Genomic DNA, 21,369 nt, shown 5'->3' on the forward strand with positions numbered 1-21,369 from the left:
TGTCACCAGCAGGTTTAATTAAAAGTGTATCAGAGGTAGCTCTAACTTGTCATTAACTTGTCTCTCCTGAAGCCAGTCTGGAGCCAAAAAAGGCAAAACATCTCTTCCAACCCTCTGATCAGCAACAGGTAGAAAAGTATCTATGCTACTATTCTTCCCCCACTCCCCACCTTCCCCCATACACACATACAGAAATATATATATATTTACTGAGTAGCAGATGCTCCAAAGGAAGATAGAGGGGGTATTTGTATTTTTTATTACATGGAAGTCATTTGCGACTAACCTCCAGCTATTCCACCAAGAATAAACCTGTATCCTGACTCTGCTATCTGAATCAGAGGAGAACGAGACAAGCTGCTCCTGGCCAGCTAAAATAAGGAGGAAGGAAAGAATTTTTTTTTAGCAATCTGAGATGGAAACATTCTACAAGGTTTTACTGACCCAACACCAAGTGCCAAAAGTTAAGCTTCTGTACTACAACATTATGAATGTCCCGACAAGGGCGACGGAGTTGCATATCATGGTGTCCAAATAATCCTAGTTAAATCAACAAGTCAAATCATTAAACAAAACTATATTCTCGAAACCCTCAGAGCACATAGTACATAACATGTCAAACATTTTAATACACAAAGGATCAGATAATATTTGCTTCATCGTAGAATAATGTTGTTTACAGCGCACATATAAACTATTTGGCCTATTGTGTTGGTACTGATGCAAGCTCCTCTGACTGCTATCTACTTACACCATTTCCCTACTTCTCCCAATTCACTTTCATAATAATTTTTGCATTTGTTATATGTCTTTCATGTCAGGAGGATATTTCAAAGTGCTTTGCACCCAGTAGTGTCCCACAAGCAGACGTTAAGGAAGAAATTAATATTATTTTTCCTCAAGTATTTATCAAGTTCTCTTTCAAATGTTGTAATTTTCTTTCAAATGTCAGCTTCAGCAGTCACCTGTGCTACGGTATTTCATATTCTAACAATCCTCTGTATATCTGTACGTGTAAAAAAATCAACCTTTTTTTCTCCTTGAGCTAATCCCCAATTCCAGCCCCTTTAATGACTGGTCAATCAATGCCCACTGGTCAATCAGTGGCCAAATATCAGATATCTGAATTGTAGCTGGAAGGAATGTACTGCAATGCTCACCATTTACATAATTTCTGCTTAGATTTTTCTGTAAGGTCTATTTATGGCAACCTGAAGCTGTAATATGAGGAAGAGGCATCAAGCTTCACTGTATCTTGTGTTGTATAACTGATGGCAGTCAGATTATTACAGGAAAATTATTAACAATATTAATAATAATCCACGGATTTGGTACAGTGCCTTTCACAACAGGACATCCCAAAGTGCTTCACAGGATATTCTGTAAAGTGGTGTGATTATGTTTTTTTGTGGGCGAATGTGGCAGGCAATTTTGTGCTGAGGAATGTCCCACAAACAGCCAAGGAGTGAGTGACCAATTTTATTCGTGGACGATGGCAAGGAACCGGAAAAACTCCATTCTCTTTTCGAATAGTGCCATGGGACCTTTAATGTCCACCTGAGCAGGCAAATAAGTCCTTGTTGAAACAATTAACAACCGTTGGAACAATTAACATCTCAAAGGATTTATTGTAAAATGTAGTGAATGTATATTTGTAGATGAAATGTAGATTTGTACGTGACTGAATTTTATTTGGGAGATTGTTAATCAGGACACCAGAACTCCCTTCTTTTTTCAAATAATGCCATGAGAGCTTTGACGTCCACCTGAACTGGACCTCAGTTTAAGGTCTCATTTGAAGGCAGGCACCTCCGACATTGCAGCACTCCCCCAGCACTGTATTGAAGTATCAGTCTAGATCAGGGTGGTCCAACTGGTGGCCCACGGCGCACCATTTCCTCATCCAGTATCTGTGGCTCCATTACCCGTATAGCTACACCACCATCCCCGCCCCTCCATTGCCTGAGCTGCCCGTTGTCAATGCCCCTGACCCTCAATATCTGGACCTGGGTCCCCGATTCAGTAAATGTGACCCCAATCTGTGCCCGACTCCTCGCCCCCTATGTTGGGCTACCAAAACACTGGCCTGCTCTGTATCTGTGCCTTGCAATTCTATAAACTCCATATGCTGAGTTGATACTTTGTGCTTTCATTTTAATACATAAAAACAAACTTGATGCATATATTATTTCCATTTGAGATTCTTATGGGCTACTGGAAGGAAAACACATAAATATTGCTTACGCGGCCCATGGACATTTCTCAATTCTGGCATCCGTTGGACCACACTGGTCTTGACCATGAGCTCAAAGTCATGACATGGGCCTTGAACTTACAACTTTCTAACTCAAGAGGTGAGAGTGTTAGCCACTCACACCTAACAATACTGACATATAGCAGCAATTTCAAGAAGGTATGCGCCATCAACCCACCCCAACCTACTCATCCAATTTTTCACAAGACTCCTTCAGTATTGTCTCTCTCTAATCCTGACTCCTTTTAATTGATGGGAATTTATGTAGTTTCTTTTTGAAACTCCTTTCTCTACCACTGATTTTCTGTTCTATACATGGTTCTATACATAATGTGGAAATCTTGCTGTCAGATTGACTGATTAATACATTTCACACAATCTTCTATTTTAAAAGTAAAAGCATTGAAACCCTTGCATTTATATAGTGTCCTACATGCAGACTAGGCCACTGAGTTGCAATTGTACAGCTGATTCTTTCATGTCAGTAGCTGTTATTAACTATAACCAAGTTTATGCTGTTTCAGGATTTAATAGACATATTCCAATGAAAAACATTCTTGTTAATGCAGTATACACGCGTTTGACTTCAATACTAAATTACAGTAGAAGACTGCTTGTCTACATAACATCACAAGAACACTAAGAGTACATACTAGGCAGAATCAAATGATTAACTAAAATATCATTTGTGATTCTGGACCACAACACAAAATGTGGCCCTTATTTTGTTTCTTGAACAATTCTGAAGTGCCATTGATAGGCCAATTAAATATTTTTTCCAAAGTTATGAATTAAATCGTTTAACTTGCAAAGATTGTGTCCATAATACAATACAATATTACATTTGTATAGCGCCTTTCACATCGGGAGAATGTCCCTAGATGCTGGACAGTCAGGGATTTGGACCCGAGCTGAGAGGTTGGGATCCGGGAGGGTGGAGAATGGTCGAAGAGGAGGGTCATTGAGATGTGCCTCGAAGGAGGTAAGGGAGCAAGGCGAAGGGAATGTGGGATGGCGGGTCTTTCAAGCCTTAAGATCCTGGTCACCCATTCTCACCTGAGCGTTTGCAAAGTAGTCTTCCTGCGGCGGCATTATTTTTTCAAGGTCTGTATTTGTCACATCTCTGTGAATGAAGAGAGAGATCACATTACATAACACACAGACAGAACCTTGCTATAAGTGCCATTGGTGATAATTACTCCATTGTCTGAATTTCTGCTCCCACGTGTGTTCAGATATTTGGCTGTGGATGAACATTCATTGAATATAGTTTGGTCCAAAGCCTATTGTGACGGGCATTAAATCTACCTCCAAAAATGGAGTTAAATACAGATAAATGTAAGGTAGTGCGTATAGGAAATAAAAATAGGGGGCACGTGTACTCTGTGGAAGGGATATAATTTGCCAAGGGGGAAAGTGGAAAGATTTAAGGTATGTTAGTTGACTCACTGCTTACCATGTCAAAACAGTGTGAGGCAGCAATAAATAACTCAAAGCAGGTGGCTGGGCTATATTACCCAAATCACACAATCGCAAGATTGGTTTGAATGAAGAATAATATCTCATCCCTCCACAATATACCATCTTCCTATCACAGCATCAAGTTGCTTTTTAAATAAGTGCAGCATCCTAGCCTCACAACCACCCTTCCTGGCAAACCATTCTAGATGTTAATTACTCTGAGCAAAGAAAAACTCCCCACTTTGCAGCTCTAAACCTATGTCCTCTTGTGCTACTTCTTGATGTATTCTAAAGTATTGTTCTGGGTTTAATTTTTCAATCTCACTTAACATTCTATATACCTCTAATAAGATCCCCTCTGACACATCTCATGACTGAGGGCCTCCAGCTTGTCTTATCATTGCTTGTAGGCATATTCCTCTAACACTGGAGATCATCCTCGTTGCTCTCTTCTGCAATTCATCTAGGGCCTGAGTAGCTTACTTATGTACGGAAAACAGAACTCTATGCAATACTCTTGGTGTAGCCTCATCAGAGCATAAATAGCTTGAGTATAACATCTGGGGATTTGAACTCTAACTATTTGCCAAATAATATTGGTCACTTATTCCATGGCTGTTTGTGGGACACTGTTGTGTGCAAATTGGCTGCTATATTCGCTCATAAAATACGCACAGGCACAACACTTTACAATATATCCTGTGAAACACTTTGAGACGTCTTGACAATGAGATAAAGCGCTATATAAAACGCAAGGATTATTATTATATTATTATATAGCTCAGCATCTTGTTTGCTGATCCCTAGTATTATAGGAATGAGCTGCGAGCACCCATATATAAATCCTATGCCAATAGTCATACATTATATCTGGCCCTATCCAACCTAAGTGATTACTTGCGACACATGCTACGACAATATAAAAATGCAAGTTTGTTTGAAGTTTTTTTCTTTCAAGTTTACCACAAAGCTCTTGAATCAACAGGTCTGAAGTGTCTCAGGTGGAGAATGAAAGCAAAGCACAAAAAGATTTTTTTGCTTGTCTGTAAAAAGAGTTCCCCACAATATTCTTTTCAATACTTCACCCAGTTCAATCAGATAAGAAGTCCAGCAATCCTCCTAGTTTTGGCCTTCATTCCTTCAAGGTCCATCTCAACATGTATCTATTTGACCACGACTTTGTTCATCTTTTTCCTCCCTCGCACACCCTCTTTGTTTCCCACCCCAGTTCAGGTGTACAGACAGCAGTGTTGAGTGCTTTGAGATGTCCCCCTGATGTGAAAGGCGCTGTGTAAATGTATATTGCATTGCCTTAAAATTTAATCATGTAAAATTATGGAAAATTATTCAATTCAGTCTTACATCGGACTCCAGTTTCCACAGTTCTTAGTTTATAAATTAAGACTAAATTTAATAATTTCTTAAAATTCTACATGATCTTAAATTTAAGGCATTAGTCTTAATGCAAAGCTCAGGATGATTTTGAGCCTGACGTACTGCCAATTTCAGCAGGAAAAAAAATGGTATGGAATGAAATAAAATGATTTGGCCTTGAATATGGGAATCATCTGCTGAACTGCTCAATTGCATTAACTGCGGTAGCTACTTGGTGTCCTGCCACATACACAAACAATGGCATGGGTCCAGTGTGATCAACCAGCAACGTAGAACCTGTATCCCTCTTCACAAAACTCTTAGAAAATATATTCAAAACCACTGAAGTGTAAAACTTGTTCTAATTTCATAATTTTCACTGGCTTCATTAAACATCTACATGGGGGAGAAATTCCACCCAGGTGTCTATTTATTCTACTGACATCATTTCTGAGTGTCTAGATTTGGCAAATGCCTACACAGATCCTCAATTTTGAATGGTTGTTTTTGTAGGTTCTTTTAGGAACATAGGAACAGGAGGAGGCCATTCGGCTCTTCAACCCCGTTCCACCATTCAATTAAATCATGGCTGATCTGTACTTCAACTAATCCTGTCAATTCCAATTTCCTGCTTTCGCCCCATATCCCTTAATACTCTGATTTACCAAAATATTAACCTCTCTCTTGAAGGTGTGGATGGATCCAGCATCCATGGCCTTTTGGGGGAGAGAATTCCAGATTTCTTCTACCCTTTGAGTGAAAAAATGCTTCCTGATTTCACTCTTAAATGGCCTGGTTCTAATTTTAAGACTATGCCCCTTGTTTTGGATTCCCCACCAAAGGAAATAGCTTCTTTGTATCTACCCTATCAAATCCCTTTATCATCTTAAATACCGCAATCAAATCGCCCCTCAACCTTCTAAACACAAGGGAATACAATCCAAGTATTCGCAGCCTTTTCTCATAACTTAACCCTTTTAGGCCTGATAACATTCTGGTGAACCTGAGCTGCACCCCCTCCAGGGCCAATATATCTTTCCTGAGGTGTGGTGCCCAAAACTGAACGCAGTATTCCAGATGGGTTCTGACCAATGCTCTATACAGTTGAAGCATCATTTCTTCCCCTTTGGTTTTAAGAACCATAGAAAAACAGCTTCAAAGTTAAGATTGATATCGCTGTGAAATGCTAAGTCAATACAATAAATCTAGATCCAGGTAGAATTTCTGCAACAACAGAATATCTAACAAATTCCATGATAAGTTAACCACAATAGTAACCACTTCGACATGAACCTTGCAAACTATTTTTAAAAAAAGTTTTCTGCCAAATGTCTCCCCTCCTCCTTTGAAGCCAAGTGACTCATGCTAGATTAATTTTCAGGAGCATTTGCTCACTTTTCAGTACCTCACTCAAGTGCCTAACCTTCGTCTGTGAGCATCGACAGGCTTTGTGACCAAGGGGAAAATTACTGGAAAGTTTAATCTGGTCCATACGCAATGTCTGGCCACACATTCACACTTTCCAGCACAAGCCATCAGTGGATACTTATCAGAAAAAACGTTCTTAATGATGTTGATGTTGAGTGTTTAAAGGTGGCGCCCAGGTAAAAAAGTACATAAAACATGTAAATAGGATTGTGGATTTTTATAATGAGGGACTGAATACAATGGCATGGAAGTGATACTACAACAACAGCAACATTACATTAATATAGTGCCTTTCATGTCGGAGGATGTCCCAAGGCGCTAGATAGTGTTGCACTCAGCCTGGGGATTGGAATCAAGAGAGGTGGACGGTCAGGTGAGATGGGTCGAAAGCTAGATTAAAGAGATATACCTAGAGATAAACCATGAAAGAGACAAGGTAGTGGCGAGGTGGAGGGATTCCGGGATGGTTCCAAAGGATGGGGGCAGAAAAGCTGAAGATCCGACTACCAATGGTAGAGAGGGCAGGCCTGGGAACATGAAGCAGATCAGTGTCGCCGAGTGGAGGGAGTGGACAGGTTGATATTGTGTTAATAGGTTGCAGAGGTAGGGAGGATGTTTCCCTCTATGTTCTGCAAATTCAACAAAGACTGGGATTGAAACCTGATACATATGGCTTGGTTTCATAGTTTCATATTGGTCTTTAAACAACTGAGCCATTGAGGAAGAATACAGAATTGTACAAGGTTGTTGCAAGATCAGAAACAGTAACAAGTTTGCACATGCAAACAAGTCTGACAATTCTACAATTCAATATACTCAAAGGAAAAAGTTTGGACAAGACCAACACCATTTAATAGTCAATAAATTATAACAATTAAAATACATGCCCTAAAGCCTCTACTTCTTAATGCACATGGGTTCATATAGCACACCACAGGCATATATCATACGTAGTCTGCGTGTGACCTACACATTTTTACTCAAACTTGGGTGAGATGCACAGTCTTTGTGGTTGGAGTTGATTGACTCCTTCCATTTAACAAGTATTATCTAGATACAGTGAATATAGGTAATATCAGGATATCATGCTAGTATGAAATGTTTTGCAATGTTTTAAAAAAAAATGAAATGCTAGTCCTGTCTTGACTTCCTACTTACCCATGAGGCTTATAGAGGTCCACTAACTGAAACAAAATCTCTACTTCCATAGGAGACACTTGACCAAACCTCTGGGAAGCAACCATAAATACCTCTGAAAAAAACGAACAATAATCAAATCAGGTCAATGTAGTGCATTAAAACACAAGTGTAGACTAGTCCTTAAAGGCTTACGTATCTGGCTGCAAGACAACAGAAAACTGGAGGAGCCGCCTGTGAGATGACTCTCTTTCTGTTCTTCTACAAACACCGTGCACAAAACAAACATGCCATTGCCTGAGGGTAAGGACAGAGAGGGTTTGGTGCCTTGATGTCTTCACACATGCTATGTGATGACTTCATCTGTCACTGTATGCACTTTACGTGCTGAAACTGCACTGGACAATAGCAAAGTAAAACATAGGAAAGTCAGACAAAAATATCCAATTCTGAGATACCTTCACTCCAGTGGCACCATCCAGCCTCCAGCACCTTTTTTTGTCATTGTTCTGCTTCCAGTGACAACCAGCGATGGCACTGTGTAACAATGCCACACTCAGTGGTGATCAGTGACCCACAATAGGGCGTAATGTGTCGGCATTTTGTTTCCAACAGCGCAGTGGCATTTTTCTAAACTGAACCCAACATAAGTGTGTTCTACTACTAGACATAAGGTACTAATCAGATATGGGTCAGTGCAATGAGGGGGGATGGAAAAAAAAGGATGTGGAAATTTGCACGCATCAGTCCCAGTAGGTCTCACTAATGAAGCCTTTTGCTGCAGTGGGAACAGGCAGTAAAAGTGGTCAGATAAGGCTGATAAGATCTCAGTCCAAGCATGTAGGGTAGCTTACTGTACTGCCAGCATGAGTTATAGAATTCTCAAAACTGTACTGGAAGGCTGTTTTTATACGGTGCCAATTTGGCCATTAGCCTAATGCGTTAGAACCTTTAAAATCCCCATGTATCTGACTCTAGCTTCGCTGAACCTGATGTTCACTGAAATAAAAATCAAAAACAACAAAGGCTGGATTAAAGAGCTGCAGCACAGTAGTCAAAGGATGTGTCACAGACTGAGCTGGGAGACCAGTCACTGATCTTTTTAAAAAAAGCATATGCAATGATTTTTTTTTAACCTTGGGAAATATCCAGAAGGCACAATCAGAATTGCTTCTAACCTTTACTAACTTGCATATTTTTTCTGGAGCCAGCCAGAGTACTGTAGATCCTCGTAATGAGCTCCATGTTGTTAAGGAGAGAGTTAAAACCATTAAAGTAGGAGAAGCTGACCTCACGAGATGTAGTACCTCCCGCTGCCTATAAGTAAGGAAGCAAAACAAAAACACTACATTCTACTCACATAACGCTATCAATGCTTTTTGAGTTGGAAATGATTCAAAATAAATTCTTTAAAATTATATACCAAGTTACAAGTTACTTGCATTAAAATGAACTGTAACAGTTAAGAGGCAAGTTGTTCGCAACCCAAAAAAAATTTCTGCAAACAACATCAGAACTAATCATAAGCAGAACACAAACCATAATTTCTTGGAAACCTAAGCAAATACACATGTAGGCATAAAACAACTTGAGCAGCGGTAATTTTTTTAAGAGCACACAATCTTAAATTATTGCATTTCAAAACTATTCGGAACTCACATACCTCTAATAAACTAGGGAATGGTAAAATAATATAAAACATCAAAATATTGATACAACCCACCCCCTTCCCTGTACACACCCCGGTTAAGGAAATTGGGGGAGGGAGAGGAGGAATTTTCATCCTATGCAATTATTTTTAACAAAATTAAAAACTGATCCACATAACTACTATTAATGTCACAGCATCATACTGAACATCTATCTCTATTTGCTGACAAGATCATTTTGTAGAGTTTAATATGATTTCAGCTGCATCATTTCAGCATACCACAGTTTCCAAGTGTTAAACAAACTTATGCAACTTACAGCTGTCAAGCTTTCCTGCACAAATGGAGACAACATATGTGGGCGAATGGTAATCATAATATCCCTGAAATCCATGTTTGTAATTGTGCCACGTTTTGCCTCATCTCTCTGCATAAAAGCTTGCTTTGCATGTTCCATCTGCAAGTCCTGAAATTCACAAGGTAAATTCACATAATCAGTTTCGAAGATAATAGCAGGGTGTAGTCAGAGTCAACTGCAGAAAGAACAGATATCTTACAGAACTATTGTACCTTGGATGTTGATGGCAGGACAGCAAGCTTTTGAGAAATTGGAATAGAGATAGGAATTGGAATAAGGTACCAATAATCAACCAAAATGTTCTGCCACCTAAAATATTCTCCAGCCTCAGAAAGTGCTGTTTGATTATGCTTTGCATTTAAAATTCTGTTAACAAGTGCAAAGCTCTGAGTAAAGTCATTGTATGGGCATTATAAACTGGCCTCAACATTGAAGTTTAACTTAAGAACCAATAATGGAACTTCAATCATAAGCTTATGGAGGTCTGTCAGAAGGAGACTGGCATTTCGCAAGCTGTCATCATCAAGCCAACAGGCCTGCCTGGCTTTGGGGCTGCCACAAATCCAAGAACAAAACTTGGAATTTGTAGTTGGCAAAGCTATAATAATCAATCATTGGACAGATACAGTTAGCAAATTATGAAATCAGAGGTGGTGAGTGTCCTTGTGTTTTATTGAAGAGGCCCACTCTTCCACCAGCATTTCCAAGCATCTTCACCCTTCCTTGTCTCACAATAGATGAGCTTTGAATATGAATCCAAGCAGATAAATGTTATAATGTCACCATCCTTCTAACGTAGTTGCAGTGAGACATCACAGTTCATCTCAGTTATCGTCTCAGGACTGAAGACTACACATACTGTACTTCATCTGGTCACCTGTCTAGATCATGATGAGAAGATATGGAAAGACTTTAAATGAGCATTGTGTGTCATCCTGGCTCAGTGATAGCACTTCTGCCTCTAGGTCAGAAGGTTGTGGGTTCAAGCCCTCATGTCAGGACTGGAACATTTAGTCTAGGCTGACATTGCAATGGATTGCTGGGAATGTGTTGCATTGCTGAAGTATTGTCCTTTGGATGAATGTTAAACTGAGGCCCGGTCTGTTCAGGTGGACATTAAAAATCACATGGCACTTTTCGAAAAGAGAAGGGAGTTTCTCCTAATATCCTGGCCGACTATCGGTAATTGTTTCATGGCTGTTTGTGGAACATTGCTGTGGGCAATTGGGCTGCTGGGTTTATCTACAAATACACAGTCACTCCATTTCACAATAAATTCTGTGAAGTGCTTTGAGACATCCTCTTAATGTGAAAGGTATTATACCAAATGCAAAGATTATTATTAGTTAACCACTTGGTACCATTAGCTAACAGTTGATACCCACTTTAGACAACATCCACGATGAAGGCAACAAAATGTTTAATAAGGATGATTTTCAAATGCCCCTCCACCCGTGAAGGATTTACATTGTTCATGCAAATATTACAGGGAGACTGACAGAAACTTACAACAAAAAAATTTAAAAATTTGCCAACTATAAAATCTTTTAATTTTGTATTCCTAGGAAAACAAAGACAAAATAATCATGCTACAGTTTAAATTGCTTTTCTTTTGAAGTTATTGATCAGTAAACGGTAGATCAACACCTTGAGACGTCATCCTGACATGAAAGGCGCTATACAAATGTAATTTGTTGTTGTTGTAGATGCAGCATAACAATAAGCTAGTTCGGTAGTTAATACAAAATATTCGCCTTACTCCCCATTCCTCAAAATTCTCAGCATTCAGCAAAGCAGCATCAATGTCATTTGGTACACTTTAATTAGGAAGAAAAGCATGAAACAAAGACTCTATAAACCAGTCATTGGCCCATAGGAAAAGCATGTCATAGTATATGGATACGTTATAGAAACGGTGCTTTATATGGTTTCTCTGTTAATCAGGGAGTCGTAAACAATTCACATTATATTACACTGTGTTGAAATAACGGGCTGTGGGTATATAAAAACAAAAAGAAAAGGAAAAAAAACGACAACTCCAGCACATTCTCGATCACAAGCTAGGGTTAGAGAACCCATTTTTTCTTAATGCTGTTCTTGGCTATTCAGGAACTCTACATCATTTTAAATTCAGCCATACAAGGCGTTTCCAAGTTCAGTCCCAGTTGACTTAAATCACGGCTTGAAAAGACGTCACTCTAAAGTGTGTCTGTGCACAACAGGATTGCTCTGAAGCTGACATGCAGTAAGCATGAGAATAGAGATTGCGTAATAATGTACAGAAGTGCGATATTAGTTAAAAAGTTTAAACACTGGACTTTCATCTGCAGAATGTTGGCTATATATTGACGGACAACGTCCTGGTGCCAGCACCTGGTGGTGCTGCAGTCATTCATGCATTTATATGAGCTACAGGAATGGGCTCACTGTGATTCTGCTATTTTAAACTCTTGTACTAGTCTTGGGGGATTTCATTGGTTCTGCTCCAGTGAAATTATAGGCACTCAACATGCAGACATATAATCCACTTCAGCTCATAGTTCTGGGAGGGTATTTATTTTTACATTTCATAATCACTAATTTGATTTGAAACACAAAGACACCCCTTCCTATTCTGGAGATTTTAATGAGCGTTAACTGTCAGAGTCCAGTTTAAAGAGATAGACAAATATGTGCATGTGGTCACTACTATACAATAAGAACAAAATTACATTTATAGAGTGCCTTTCACATCACGAGGACATCCCAAAGCACTGGCTATAACAGAGCAACCAAAAGATCAGAAGCTAAACCTTTTGTACACCCAGGATTCTAAGCATACAATATGTGAATATGTGAATATCAGCGCCTTGGGACGTCCTCCCGACGTGAAAGGTGCTTTACAAATGTAATTTTGTTGTTGTGAATCAGTTCTGATGAAGGGTCGTGGACCCTGAAACGTTGACTCGCTTTCCTTTCTCCATAGATGCTGCCTGACCTGCTGAGCGTTCCCAGCAAATTCTGAGCTTGTTAGTACCTATTGATTATTATAATACTACTTTAATTGCATATAGCACCTTTCACATCAGGAGGGTGTTTCAAAGTGCTTCACAGGATTTACCATAAAATTGATTTATTGTGCATTTTAGCCAAATGTGACAGTAAATTTGCACACAGTGTCCCCCAAAGAGTCATGAAGTGTATGATCAATTTTATCTGGGGAACTGTTGGTCAGCACACTGGAAGTAACTCCCTTTTTTTGCACACCTAAACAGAAAGACAGGACCGTGGTTTAACGTCTCATTCAAAGGACAGCACCTCCAACAAGGCAGCCCTCATTGTCAGTCTAGACTATATGAGTTCAAATTGAATTGTGAACCCACAACCTTCTGACTCAGATGCAACCAACTGAGCTAGGCTGACGGCATCTTGAACAAAACTGTAAATGAAAAAATGAATTTTAATGATGATCTTGCATACATTTTAATGCCCAGGCATATTTGGTGGCACTGAAGCAATCTGACTTCCAGCAGTAACATAATTAAGTCTGATTTATACTTCTCGCTTCTAGTATCATTGGCTAGGGCTGAGGAGAGCTCCAATAACCAGCGATAGTTTTATAATGTCATTAAACAATTGGCCTTACATTCGTCTCTCTAATAACATTAAAACAGTCCCTCAAAAAGTCTGCTTTGAGTCCATTCTGAGCACAGCCTCAATCGATTCACATTGTCTGGATTGGAAAGAAATGTTATTTTCCCAGATGGAAATCATTTTGGTGGGATGTTTCACTGATGAGTGTTCTCCCTGATGAATGTAACTTCATGGTCAAACCTGCTGCAGATTCCTCCCAATATCTCTTCTAAGAGGACAAATGTCAGTGGGAACAGAAAAGTCTGGGATAAGAAATGAACGGTTATGTGATCTTCATTTCAGCTCGAGTTATTTTACTGTAATGTTGCAATCTTCATTTCATGCATACTTGACGCTGTTGACAGAATTTGCACAATAAACGTTATTCAGGGATACACAACTAACATTAAGAAACCAATGACTAGAAAATGCCCTTCGACCCTTGTCCTCAGGTAATTTGGATCTTTAATCCAGAACCAAACCTACGCGAGTTACAGAAACAGGAACTCATAGTGAAGAAATAAGGCTTTGTTTAAAATAAGCTCTAAATACACAAAATTTGTGCTGTAGATAATACTTCCCACCCAGTAAGGTAGGAAATTCAGCATTAACCTCTGTGACCTGCTTCAACCCTACTAACACAGCCACTTCCTTTGCTCAGTGAACACTGGCCTTCTCATGTCTCTCCGTCCTATCTGCCTAAGCATTGGTGGCTGGGCTTTGAGCTATTCTGTACCCACTCTCTGAAATTCCGACTTGTTCCCTCTTTCAAAGCACATCTCAAACATACCTCTCTGACCACGCTTTTGATCTTCTTTCCCCTGCACACCCTCCTCGGCTGTGAAGCTCTTTGCGACGTCCTCCCAACATGACAGGTACTATATAAATGTAAACTGTACTGTATAACTACTGATATTGATGATGAGAGCATAACTGAAGTTGGCTGTCAGTGCTCAAAAATCCCTGAGACACAAATTCCACTCAATTTTTTTTCAGATTGCTGGATGACCTTCCCCACAGAATATACCAAATTAACACTTATTAAAAAGGGAAGTATCCAATAAGAAAAGTTTTTTTAAATTAGAGGTGATTTATATAATCTTGAAGGAAAATGCTTTACTCGGCTGCATTCGGCAAAAAGGCAAAATGTTTGGCGTAACAGAGTGTATTCAGATCACAGATATTACTATACATAAGACATATACCATAGATACTTTGTAGGCTATTGTTTGGTTTGTACAATGAAAGCAACACATTTTACTGATAACATTCTTGTCCTGCCTTTAAATTGCAATAGTAAAATAATTCATTACTTGCGTATCTGTTTGCAGCCACAAAACAAAATAATGCTAAGCAAGTTGTTTCCTCTGATTCTTTGTATTTTTACTGCCTCATTATTGTGCACAACCACTTACTGAGGCCTTGAAAGTTGCCCACAAGTTGCATGAAAAAAACATTTTTGTTCAAGGTACTAGATGAATGCTCATTACTAATACCAACAGCATAATCTGATTTATGGACCAGGCATTTTTGTTTGTAAATAATAGCTAAGAATTTCTTTGAGAGGGGATTGAAAATGCAACTTTCATGCTCTCAGTAGGTAGTTGTACAATAATGATGCAGTAGAAGTACAAAGAATCAGAGAGAAAAAATCTTGCTCAGCGATATTCTGTTTTGTGGCTGTAGACAGGTATGCAAGTTGTGAATCATTTTAGAGTTGCAATTTAAAAGCAGGACAAGAATGTAAGCCATAAATGCTGTACAGTATATTGCTAAATAGTACCTGAAATGATTTGAACAAACCATCTGGTCCAGGTTAACTGTAATATAAAGAGTATTCACATTTCTTAAACGCAACAAGAAATTTGGCATCCACAGGGGTCGCCTGCTGCCTTAGGTCTCAGGTCTAGACATCACATTAACAATATGATGCAAGTAAAAGAGCTCAGAAGGAATTGTCACATGCCAAAGGTTAATTTTTTTTAAAAAATTAACCTTGAAATTATGCAAAAAGACATTTTGGGAGAAGCAAAAAAAAGCTGTTATAAACTAAATACGCTGGATTATTTGTAAAATATATGATGTTTATTAAATGGTCTCGCTTTCAAAGGTACAACAGGCATATTCTCCAAGTGGTGGAATTGAACTATTGACAGTACAGTGCAGCACAGAAGTCATTTGCAGACGCAAATTGTGTGTTCAGTACAATTCAGTTTCTAGACCTGCTTTGAGGAAATTGGTATCAACACTTTGGGCATGTTATTTTGCAGAGACAGCGATCGTTATAGTGACAATATGGTGAAATCTATTGGAGAATGGCACTTCAAAACCTTTTTTTTGAGAACATTACATTAATTTTTAATCTCCACTATACTATAGGAAATCTGTCCTACTTTGACACCTACTCCAGTACAGTCTCTCCAAGTTTGTCTCACTCTGTCATCTCCTCACTTAACAAGGAAGGGAAGTTACGTAGGAAAGGATCCATCAAGAGCAAGACACATTCTACAAATGCGAAGGTTATTATTATTATCCATCGAGAGCAAGGTAATAATAACAATCCTTGCAATTCATATAACACCTTTTCACTTTGCAACTCCTCAAAGCACTTCACATAATTTTTCTGTAAAGTGTAGTGAATATGACAGTCAATTTGCGCGCAAACAGCCAGAAGTGAATGAACAATTTTTTTTATCTGGGGATTGTTCGTCAGGACATAGAATGCAGGATGTAATGCAGCGTAATAATCTGCTGCCCAAGTGTGAATCCAGCCCAGTCTGATGGGATGAAAATCTCTTTCTACTACCTTCAAGTATCTTTCTTGAATTGAGCTTGGCTAGGCTAAAATCTATATGTTCTCCTGAGGTTGAGGTAAAACTGGAGGGGGGAAGTTGTGTTCCATTTGCTGGAACTTTCACTGATGGTGAACGTGTATTATTGTCAGTAAATTTACTGACCTTGGGCAGAGCGTGCTTATTGGATTTCCCACTGAGAAGCATTCACGCTGCCACAAATGGAGAATAATAGATATTTGCCAGTAACAATTGGCACATTTACCAACAAATGAATATGAACACTCTGGTCTGCTATACTTGAACTGCTTATTGATCAAATTGGATATGGCATCCCCGAAACGGGAGAACGTTCCGGTTCCCAAAACCTGACATTTCTTATTTTGAGAAGCATACACACAAAACAAATCCAAGAGCACTAATAGGACTGCAGTGCTGCATTTTTACAACAATAGAGGCTGAGAGCAGCACTCACAGCAATGAAGAAAGGAGAGGACAAGTCTATGCAAGTTTGATCAAATACATGTAGGCGCTGGTGCGATTTTATGATGACTGAACAGAGCTGATCAGTTTATCAGCTCTTACAGTCCTAAAGATGGTCACCACACACAGATATTCTCGTATTATTACTAGAAGTATTGGTACTGTGTCAGCTTGGCTCAGTGGTAGCACTCTCGCCTCTGAGTCAGAAGTTCAAATGAGTTCAAATTCTACATCGGGACTTGAATTCACATGGTCTGACATGACACTCTAATGCAGTGCTGGGCGGTATAGAATTGTCAGAGGTGCCGTCCTTGTAATGAGGTGTTAAACCACGGTCCCATTTGCGTGTTCAAGTGGATGTTAAAAATCCCATGGCACTATTTGAAAAGAGGAGGTTCTCCCAAGTGCCCTAGCCAACAATCTGCTAAATAAAATAGGTCACTTGTGTTATGGCTGTTTGTGGGACATTGTTGTGTACAAATGTGCTGTTGCGTTTGCCTACAAATATACAATCACTTCAATCCACAGTAAATCCTGTGAAGCGCTTTGAGACGTCCTTCTGACGTGATAAGGCGCTATATCAAATGCAAGGATTATTATTGTTAATAGTAACACCAATGTTCAATAATTACCACAATCTGAATTATAATATTTTGTACAGTACCTAATGTACACACAGTAATATTAAGGATTCTCTCAATCAGTGGGTCTGAGTGAACAGCTTGCCCTGAGAGCCAGTGCAGACTTTATGGGCAGAATAGCTCCTTCTGTGCTGTAAATTTCTATGATCAACTTAAAAGTCATGCTGGTGGTACAGTGACTGACCCAAAACATGCAATTCTTTCTAGAGCAGTTGAAGTAAAGCTTAAATTGGGAGGGTTTCACTTTTGTCTTCTCCCCACGTCCCTCTTCCTTTCCTTTGATGGCTGTTTGTATTGCTACTAGATAATTCAAGCCTTGACCACTACAGGTATTAAAGTTAAGTTTCAAACGGCAGTTTGTGTTCAGTTAGCTGATCTCAGCAATAGAAGCATTGGGCTGTTACAATTGGCTTCAACTCAGGAGGGAAAGGAAAGCTGTCAAGGTTCACAACTCTTGATTGCTACATCTGATAAAGTGTCAGCCTGGTACAGTTGGAAGCACTCTCACTTCTGTGTCAGATGGTTGTGGGTTCAAACCTACACTGGGACTCCAATGCTGTGGTGGGGAAGTGCTACGTCGTTGGAAGGGACATCTATCGGAGGAGACGATAAGTTGGGGTCACGCCTGCCTGTCCAGGTGGACTTCAAATATCTTGTGGACCTACTCGAAAAGAGAAAATAAAGGAGTTTCTCCCGGTATCTTGGCCAATAATCCCCCGGTAAAATTGGACATTCACTTCCAGCACTTAAAATTTTCCACTTCATGTGCTCAAATTGACTATCACATTTGCCTAGAAAATACACAGTTACTACACTTTACAGTAAATCCTGTGAAGCTCTTTGAGGCGTCCTTCCAACGTCAGGATTGTAATTTATAAGAACAGGATCTGGCTCAACTGAGGGATTCTTCACTGTAGAATAGCCTGCCATAGGCTCACACATTAGGAAAAGTCACTTGAGTCAGGTATTTGAGAATGTCTGGGCACTCGCATTACCATAAGCCAGGATGAGCCCATCCCTTCAGAAGGGAATGAGAAGACACAAAAAAACACTGATGACTTGAAACATTCTTACGAGGCACTTATGTTTCTAGAGTCCACCATTTCAGGCAGCAAGGGAAAAAAAACAAATCAGGGAATCCCAGTGCCATATCAGGACACTGAGCAGGTCAATGAGTTTATTCGTGGAAAAACAGCCCACTGGAAATATGTAGATAATTTTGCCAATACATGTAAGAGAGAGAAAAACATCTACAGTACCTGGTAAAAGCAAACAGAAAACTGTCTGTACAATATTGTACTTTCTGATGATATGGAAATCTGTTCACGGCTTTCTTAAAAAAATGAAAATTGCTTGTGTTTATCTTAGCTTCCTCACCAGCTGTGGAATTATTTGGCTAATGACAAGCAGTTGCAGTGTATAGGAGAAAGCCACATGAAGAATTCCAAATTGAATAAGCGCCTTCTCCAAACTGTATACTGTACATTCTACACAAGTGTTACTGCTAAAGTTCACTTTGAATCAAGGTGAGGTCAGAATGGAGTGCAAAGTTGTTTGAAGCATTGATTTCAATAACAGTATGAATAACTTACATTTATATAGTGCCCTTCATTCAGGATAGCATCTTGGAGGGCTGCACAGTGGCAGAGTTGGACGCCAAGCAACAGAGAAGGGAGTTAACCACAAGCACAATTAAAGGTGGGATACCAGGTGGAAAGATTGAGGCAGTGAGTTCCAGAAGTTAGGAGCATAGTGGCTGATGGCACTGCCACCGATAGTGGCATGGAAGGGGTCATGAGATGCGTAACAGGCCTGTGTAGGGGACAGGCAGGGGAGTAGGGTACAAATAGGTCAGAAATGGGGAGGGGAGGTTTCAGCAACTTGAGAGCAGAAACAATGCTAATCCCTGCTGATGTACTGCCAATGACAGGCAGACTATTAAACACTGTTGCTATATGGAGGTTCAATATGAAGTGAAGAAAGAGAAAAGAGGGCACTCTTCATAACCGCCCATGTCTTTGTGGCATGGCAGAGGGGGGTAAGAGTGTATTGGCCTATAATTGCTAGCTCACTACCAGTGCTGTCCTATTTACCTGTTCTTTCTCAATATTTTTGGCCCTTTTTATTTTTTTAAATGTTTTTTTTGTTCCAGAGTACCATAGCTATTGCTTTCCCAAAAGAGCATCTTTCTTAAGAGTTCTGCTTGCCCTAACTGCCCTTCCTGGTAACCTTCTGTTAATTACCCTCATTTTGAATACATAATAATAATAATCCTTGCATTTGATATAGTGCTTTTCACGCCTTCTAGATGTCTCAAAGCGCTTCACAGAATAGACTGTAAAGTGAATTGACTTTGTGGGCGAAATGCGGCAGCCAAATTGAGCACAGCAGTGTCTCACAAACACTCGTGGATTGAAGTGACCAATTTATTATTGTTTTGTTTTGGAGGGATTATTATCAGGCGTGTGGAGTAAGGAAACTTGCCCAAGATTTTGCCCAGCTGGAAATCGAACCTAGGTCTCTCGCTTGAGAGGCAAGTGCTCTAACCACTGAGCTACAGGACTCCGCACTATATTGATTAAAACCAAAATGAAATTTAAACTGAGTATTTTTTGTCACCTTTCATTCTTTCTACATTGTTGCTACTTCCATAAAATACACATTAAGGAAACATTCACAAGACAAGTCAATTTGATTTTTTTAAAAAAGCTATGCAAGTTTCAACAGTTCATTTTGTGAACGTTTAAATACAAATGATTATTTTAAATATATATTAATAACAAAATTATCACATGTACTAAATTGACAAGTGGGCAAAAATCAACTTTAAACGAAGTTCCGAAGAAAATGTTCTTTCAAAATACTTTGATTGTATGATTGTAATTTAGACAGAAACATATTTCCTAACAGTTGTCAAAGTTACTTTGTTGCTCTGGACAGTGTTTTTATTGTATTATGAAGTTATTGTAATTATTGTTAAGCAGCAAAATGAGATTAGATCCATCCATAATTTCGTGGATATTTAACCTTTCACTTATACAAACGGAAAAAGTTTCAGCATTCACTTAAATCCTATTTTTATTTCTTACAATAATTAAATGGCTGAAACAGATTAGAAGGGTGGAACAAGAAGAGTGGTATAGGCAGGGTACTGGAGGCATTTAAGAAACAGCTTGATGATGGTGCCAAGAATTCAATGGAATTTATTGATTTCAACTTCCCATTGACTTGAAATCTCATTGAGTGATCAACAATCACAATCCTTCTCCTCATCCACCTCTGGTAATGAACATCCTTCACAGTATATACAAATTTATGTTTTTTTACTCTGCATTCACAAGGTTGATTTGGATGAAGAAGGTCAGAAAAACCTCCGTCTCTGTTTTTAAAACGAGTCCAGTGTCCAGTGTCCACCTTGGACGCTCAATTACCCTTCCTGGCAACCTTCCTGTTCTCAGGTTTGTCTACATTAAAATCCACCTATCCAGTGGCCCAAATCTTCTTGAATGCTATTTATCTTCCTTGTGTTAGTCAACCACCCACATTGCTTGGCATAATCAGCAAATTTTATATACTAGCTGTACCCATCACAGCTATGCTTGCAACCAAAGGATCCAATGTGGAATGTAGATTTCAGTATTGTTATACTTTATATGAGATTATTATACATTATATGCAATTATTATACTTTAGATAACGATAAGAGATCCCCCCCAAAATATGCCCCTGGTTTTCTCTGTCACTACTTTGTTTTAAAATATATTAGTACAGATATGTCTCTCTAGAATGGTGTGTGATTTCCTCTATTGCTACTTTGTTGCATGAATACCTCATATTTTGGGGCTTAATTGAAGCATCTTTTAAATATAGCTCATCAACAATAGGAGATCCCCGAAAAACATACGCCCTAGACACTCGGGCACCAAGACCTTTCCGATGAGAGATTGGGAAGATTGCAGTTATATTGCTTTTGTTCTAAGTTCTCCTCACTGGCGTATTCGTCACTGCTTCTGGTCTGGTCTCCTCTTGCTGGGGTCCAGGTTCCACAGATGCTAGTTGTCCTTTGGTACCCTGCCCAAGTGGTCATTGCTTCTAATTGGGGATGAGTGCTAACAGGGCACTTGACGATAGAGGGTATCACAGCCGAACCTGACCTCCAGTCACCTGACTGCTACACATG

The 21,369-nt window shown here is 39.3% G+C and overlaps 1 protein-coding gene across 1 annotated transcript in view; it reads right to left on the reverse strand.

The window, feature by feature from the left end:
* The window catches only part of LOC103185982 (calcium-binding mitochondrial carrier protein Aralar2), an 87,557-nt gene that overhangs the window by 24,314 nt on the left and 41,874 nt on the right, over positions 1 to 21,369 (reverse strand). Inside the window, exons 6-10 of the mRNA XM_042332030.1 lie at positions 9,623 to 9,769; positions 8,833 to 8,971; positions 7,676 to 7,769; positions 3,311 to 3,377; positions 287 to 371 (exon numbers count right to left, since the gene is read on the reverse strand). Of these exons, the coding sequence (XP_042187964.1) occupies positions 287 to 371; positions 3,311 to 3,377; positions 7,676 to 7,769; positions 8,833 to 8,971; positions 9,623 to 9,769 (532 nt within the window). The remainder of the gene's footprint in view (positions 1 to 286; positions 372 to 3,310; positions 3,378 to 7,675; positions 7,770 to 8,832; positions 8,972 to 9,622; positions 9,770 to 21,369) is intronic.

This window comes from Callorhinchus milii, unplaced genomic scaffold (genome assembly GCF_018977255.1).
Source record: "Callorhinchus milii isolate IMCB2004 unplaced genomic scaffold, IMCB_Cmil_1.0 Scaffold2, whole genome shotgun sequence".
Lineage (NCBI taxonomy): Eukaryota > Metazoa > Chordata > Chondrichthyes > Chimaeriformes > Callorhinchidae > Callorhinchus > Callorhinchus milii.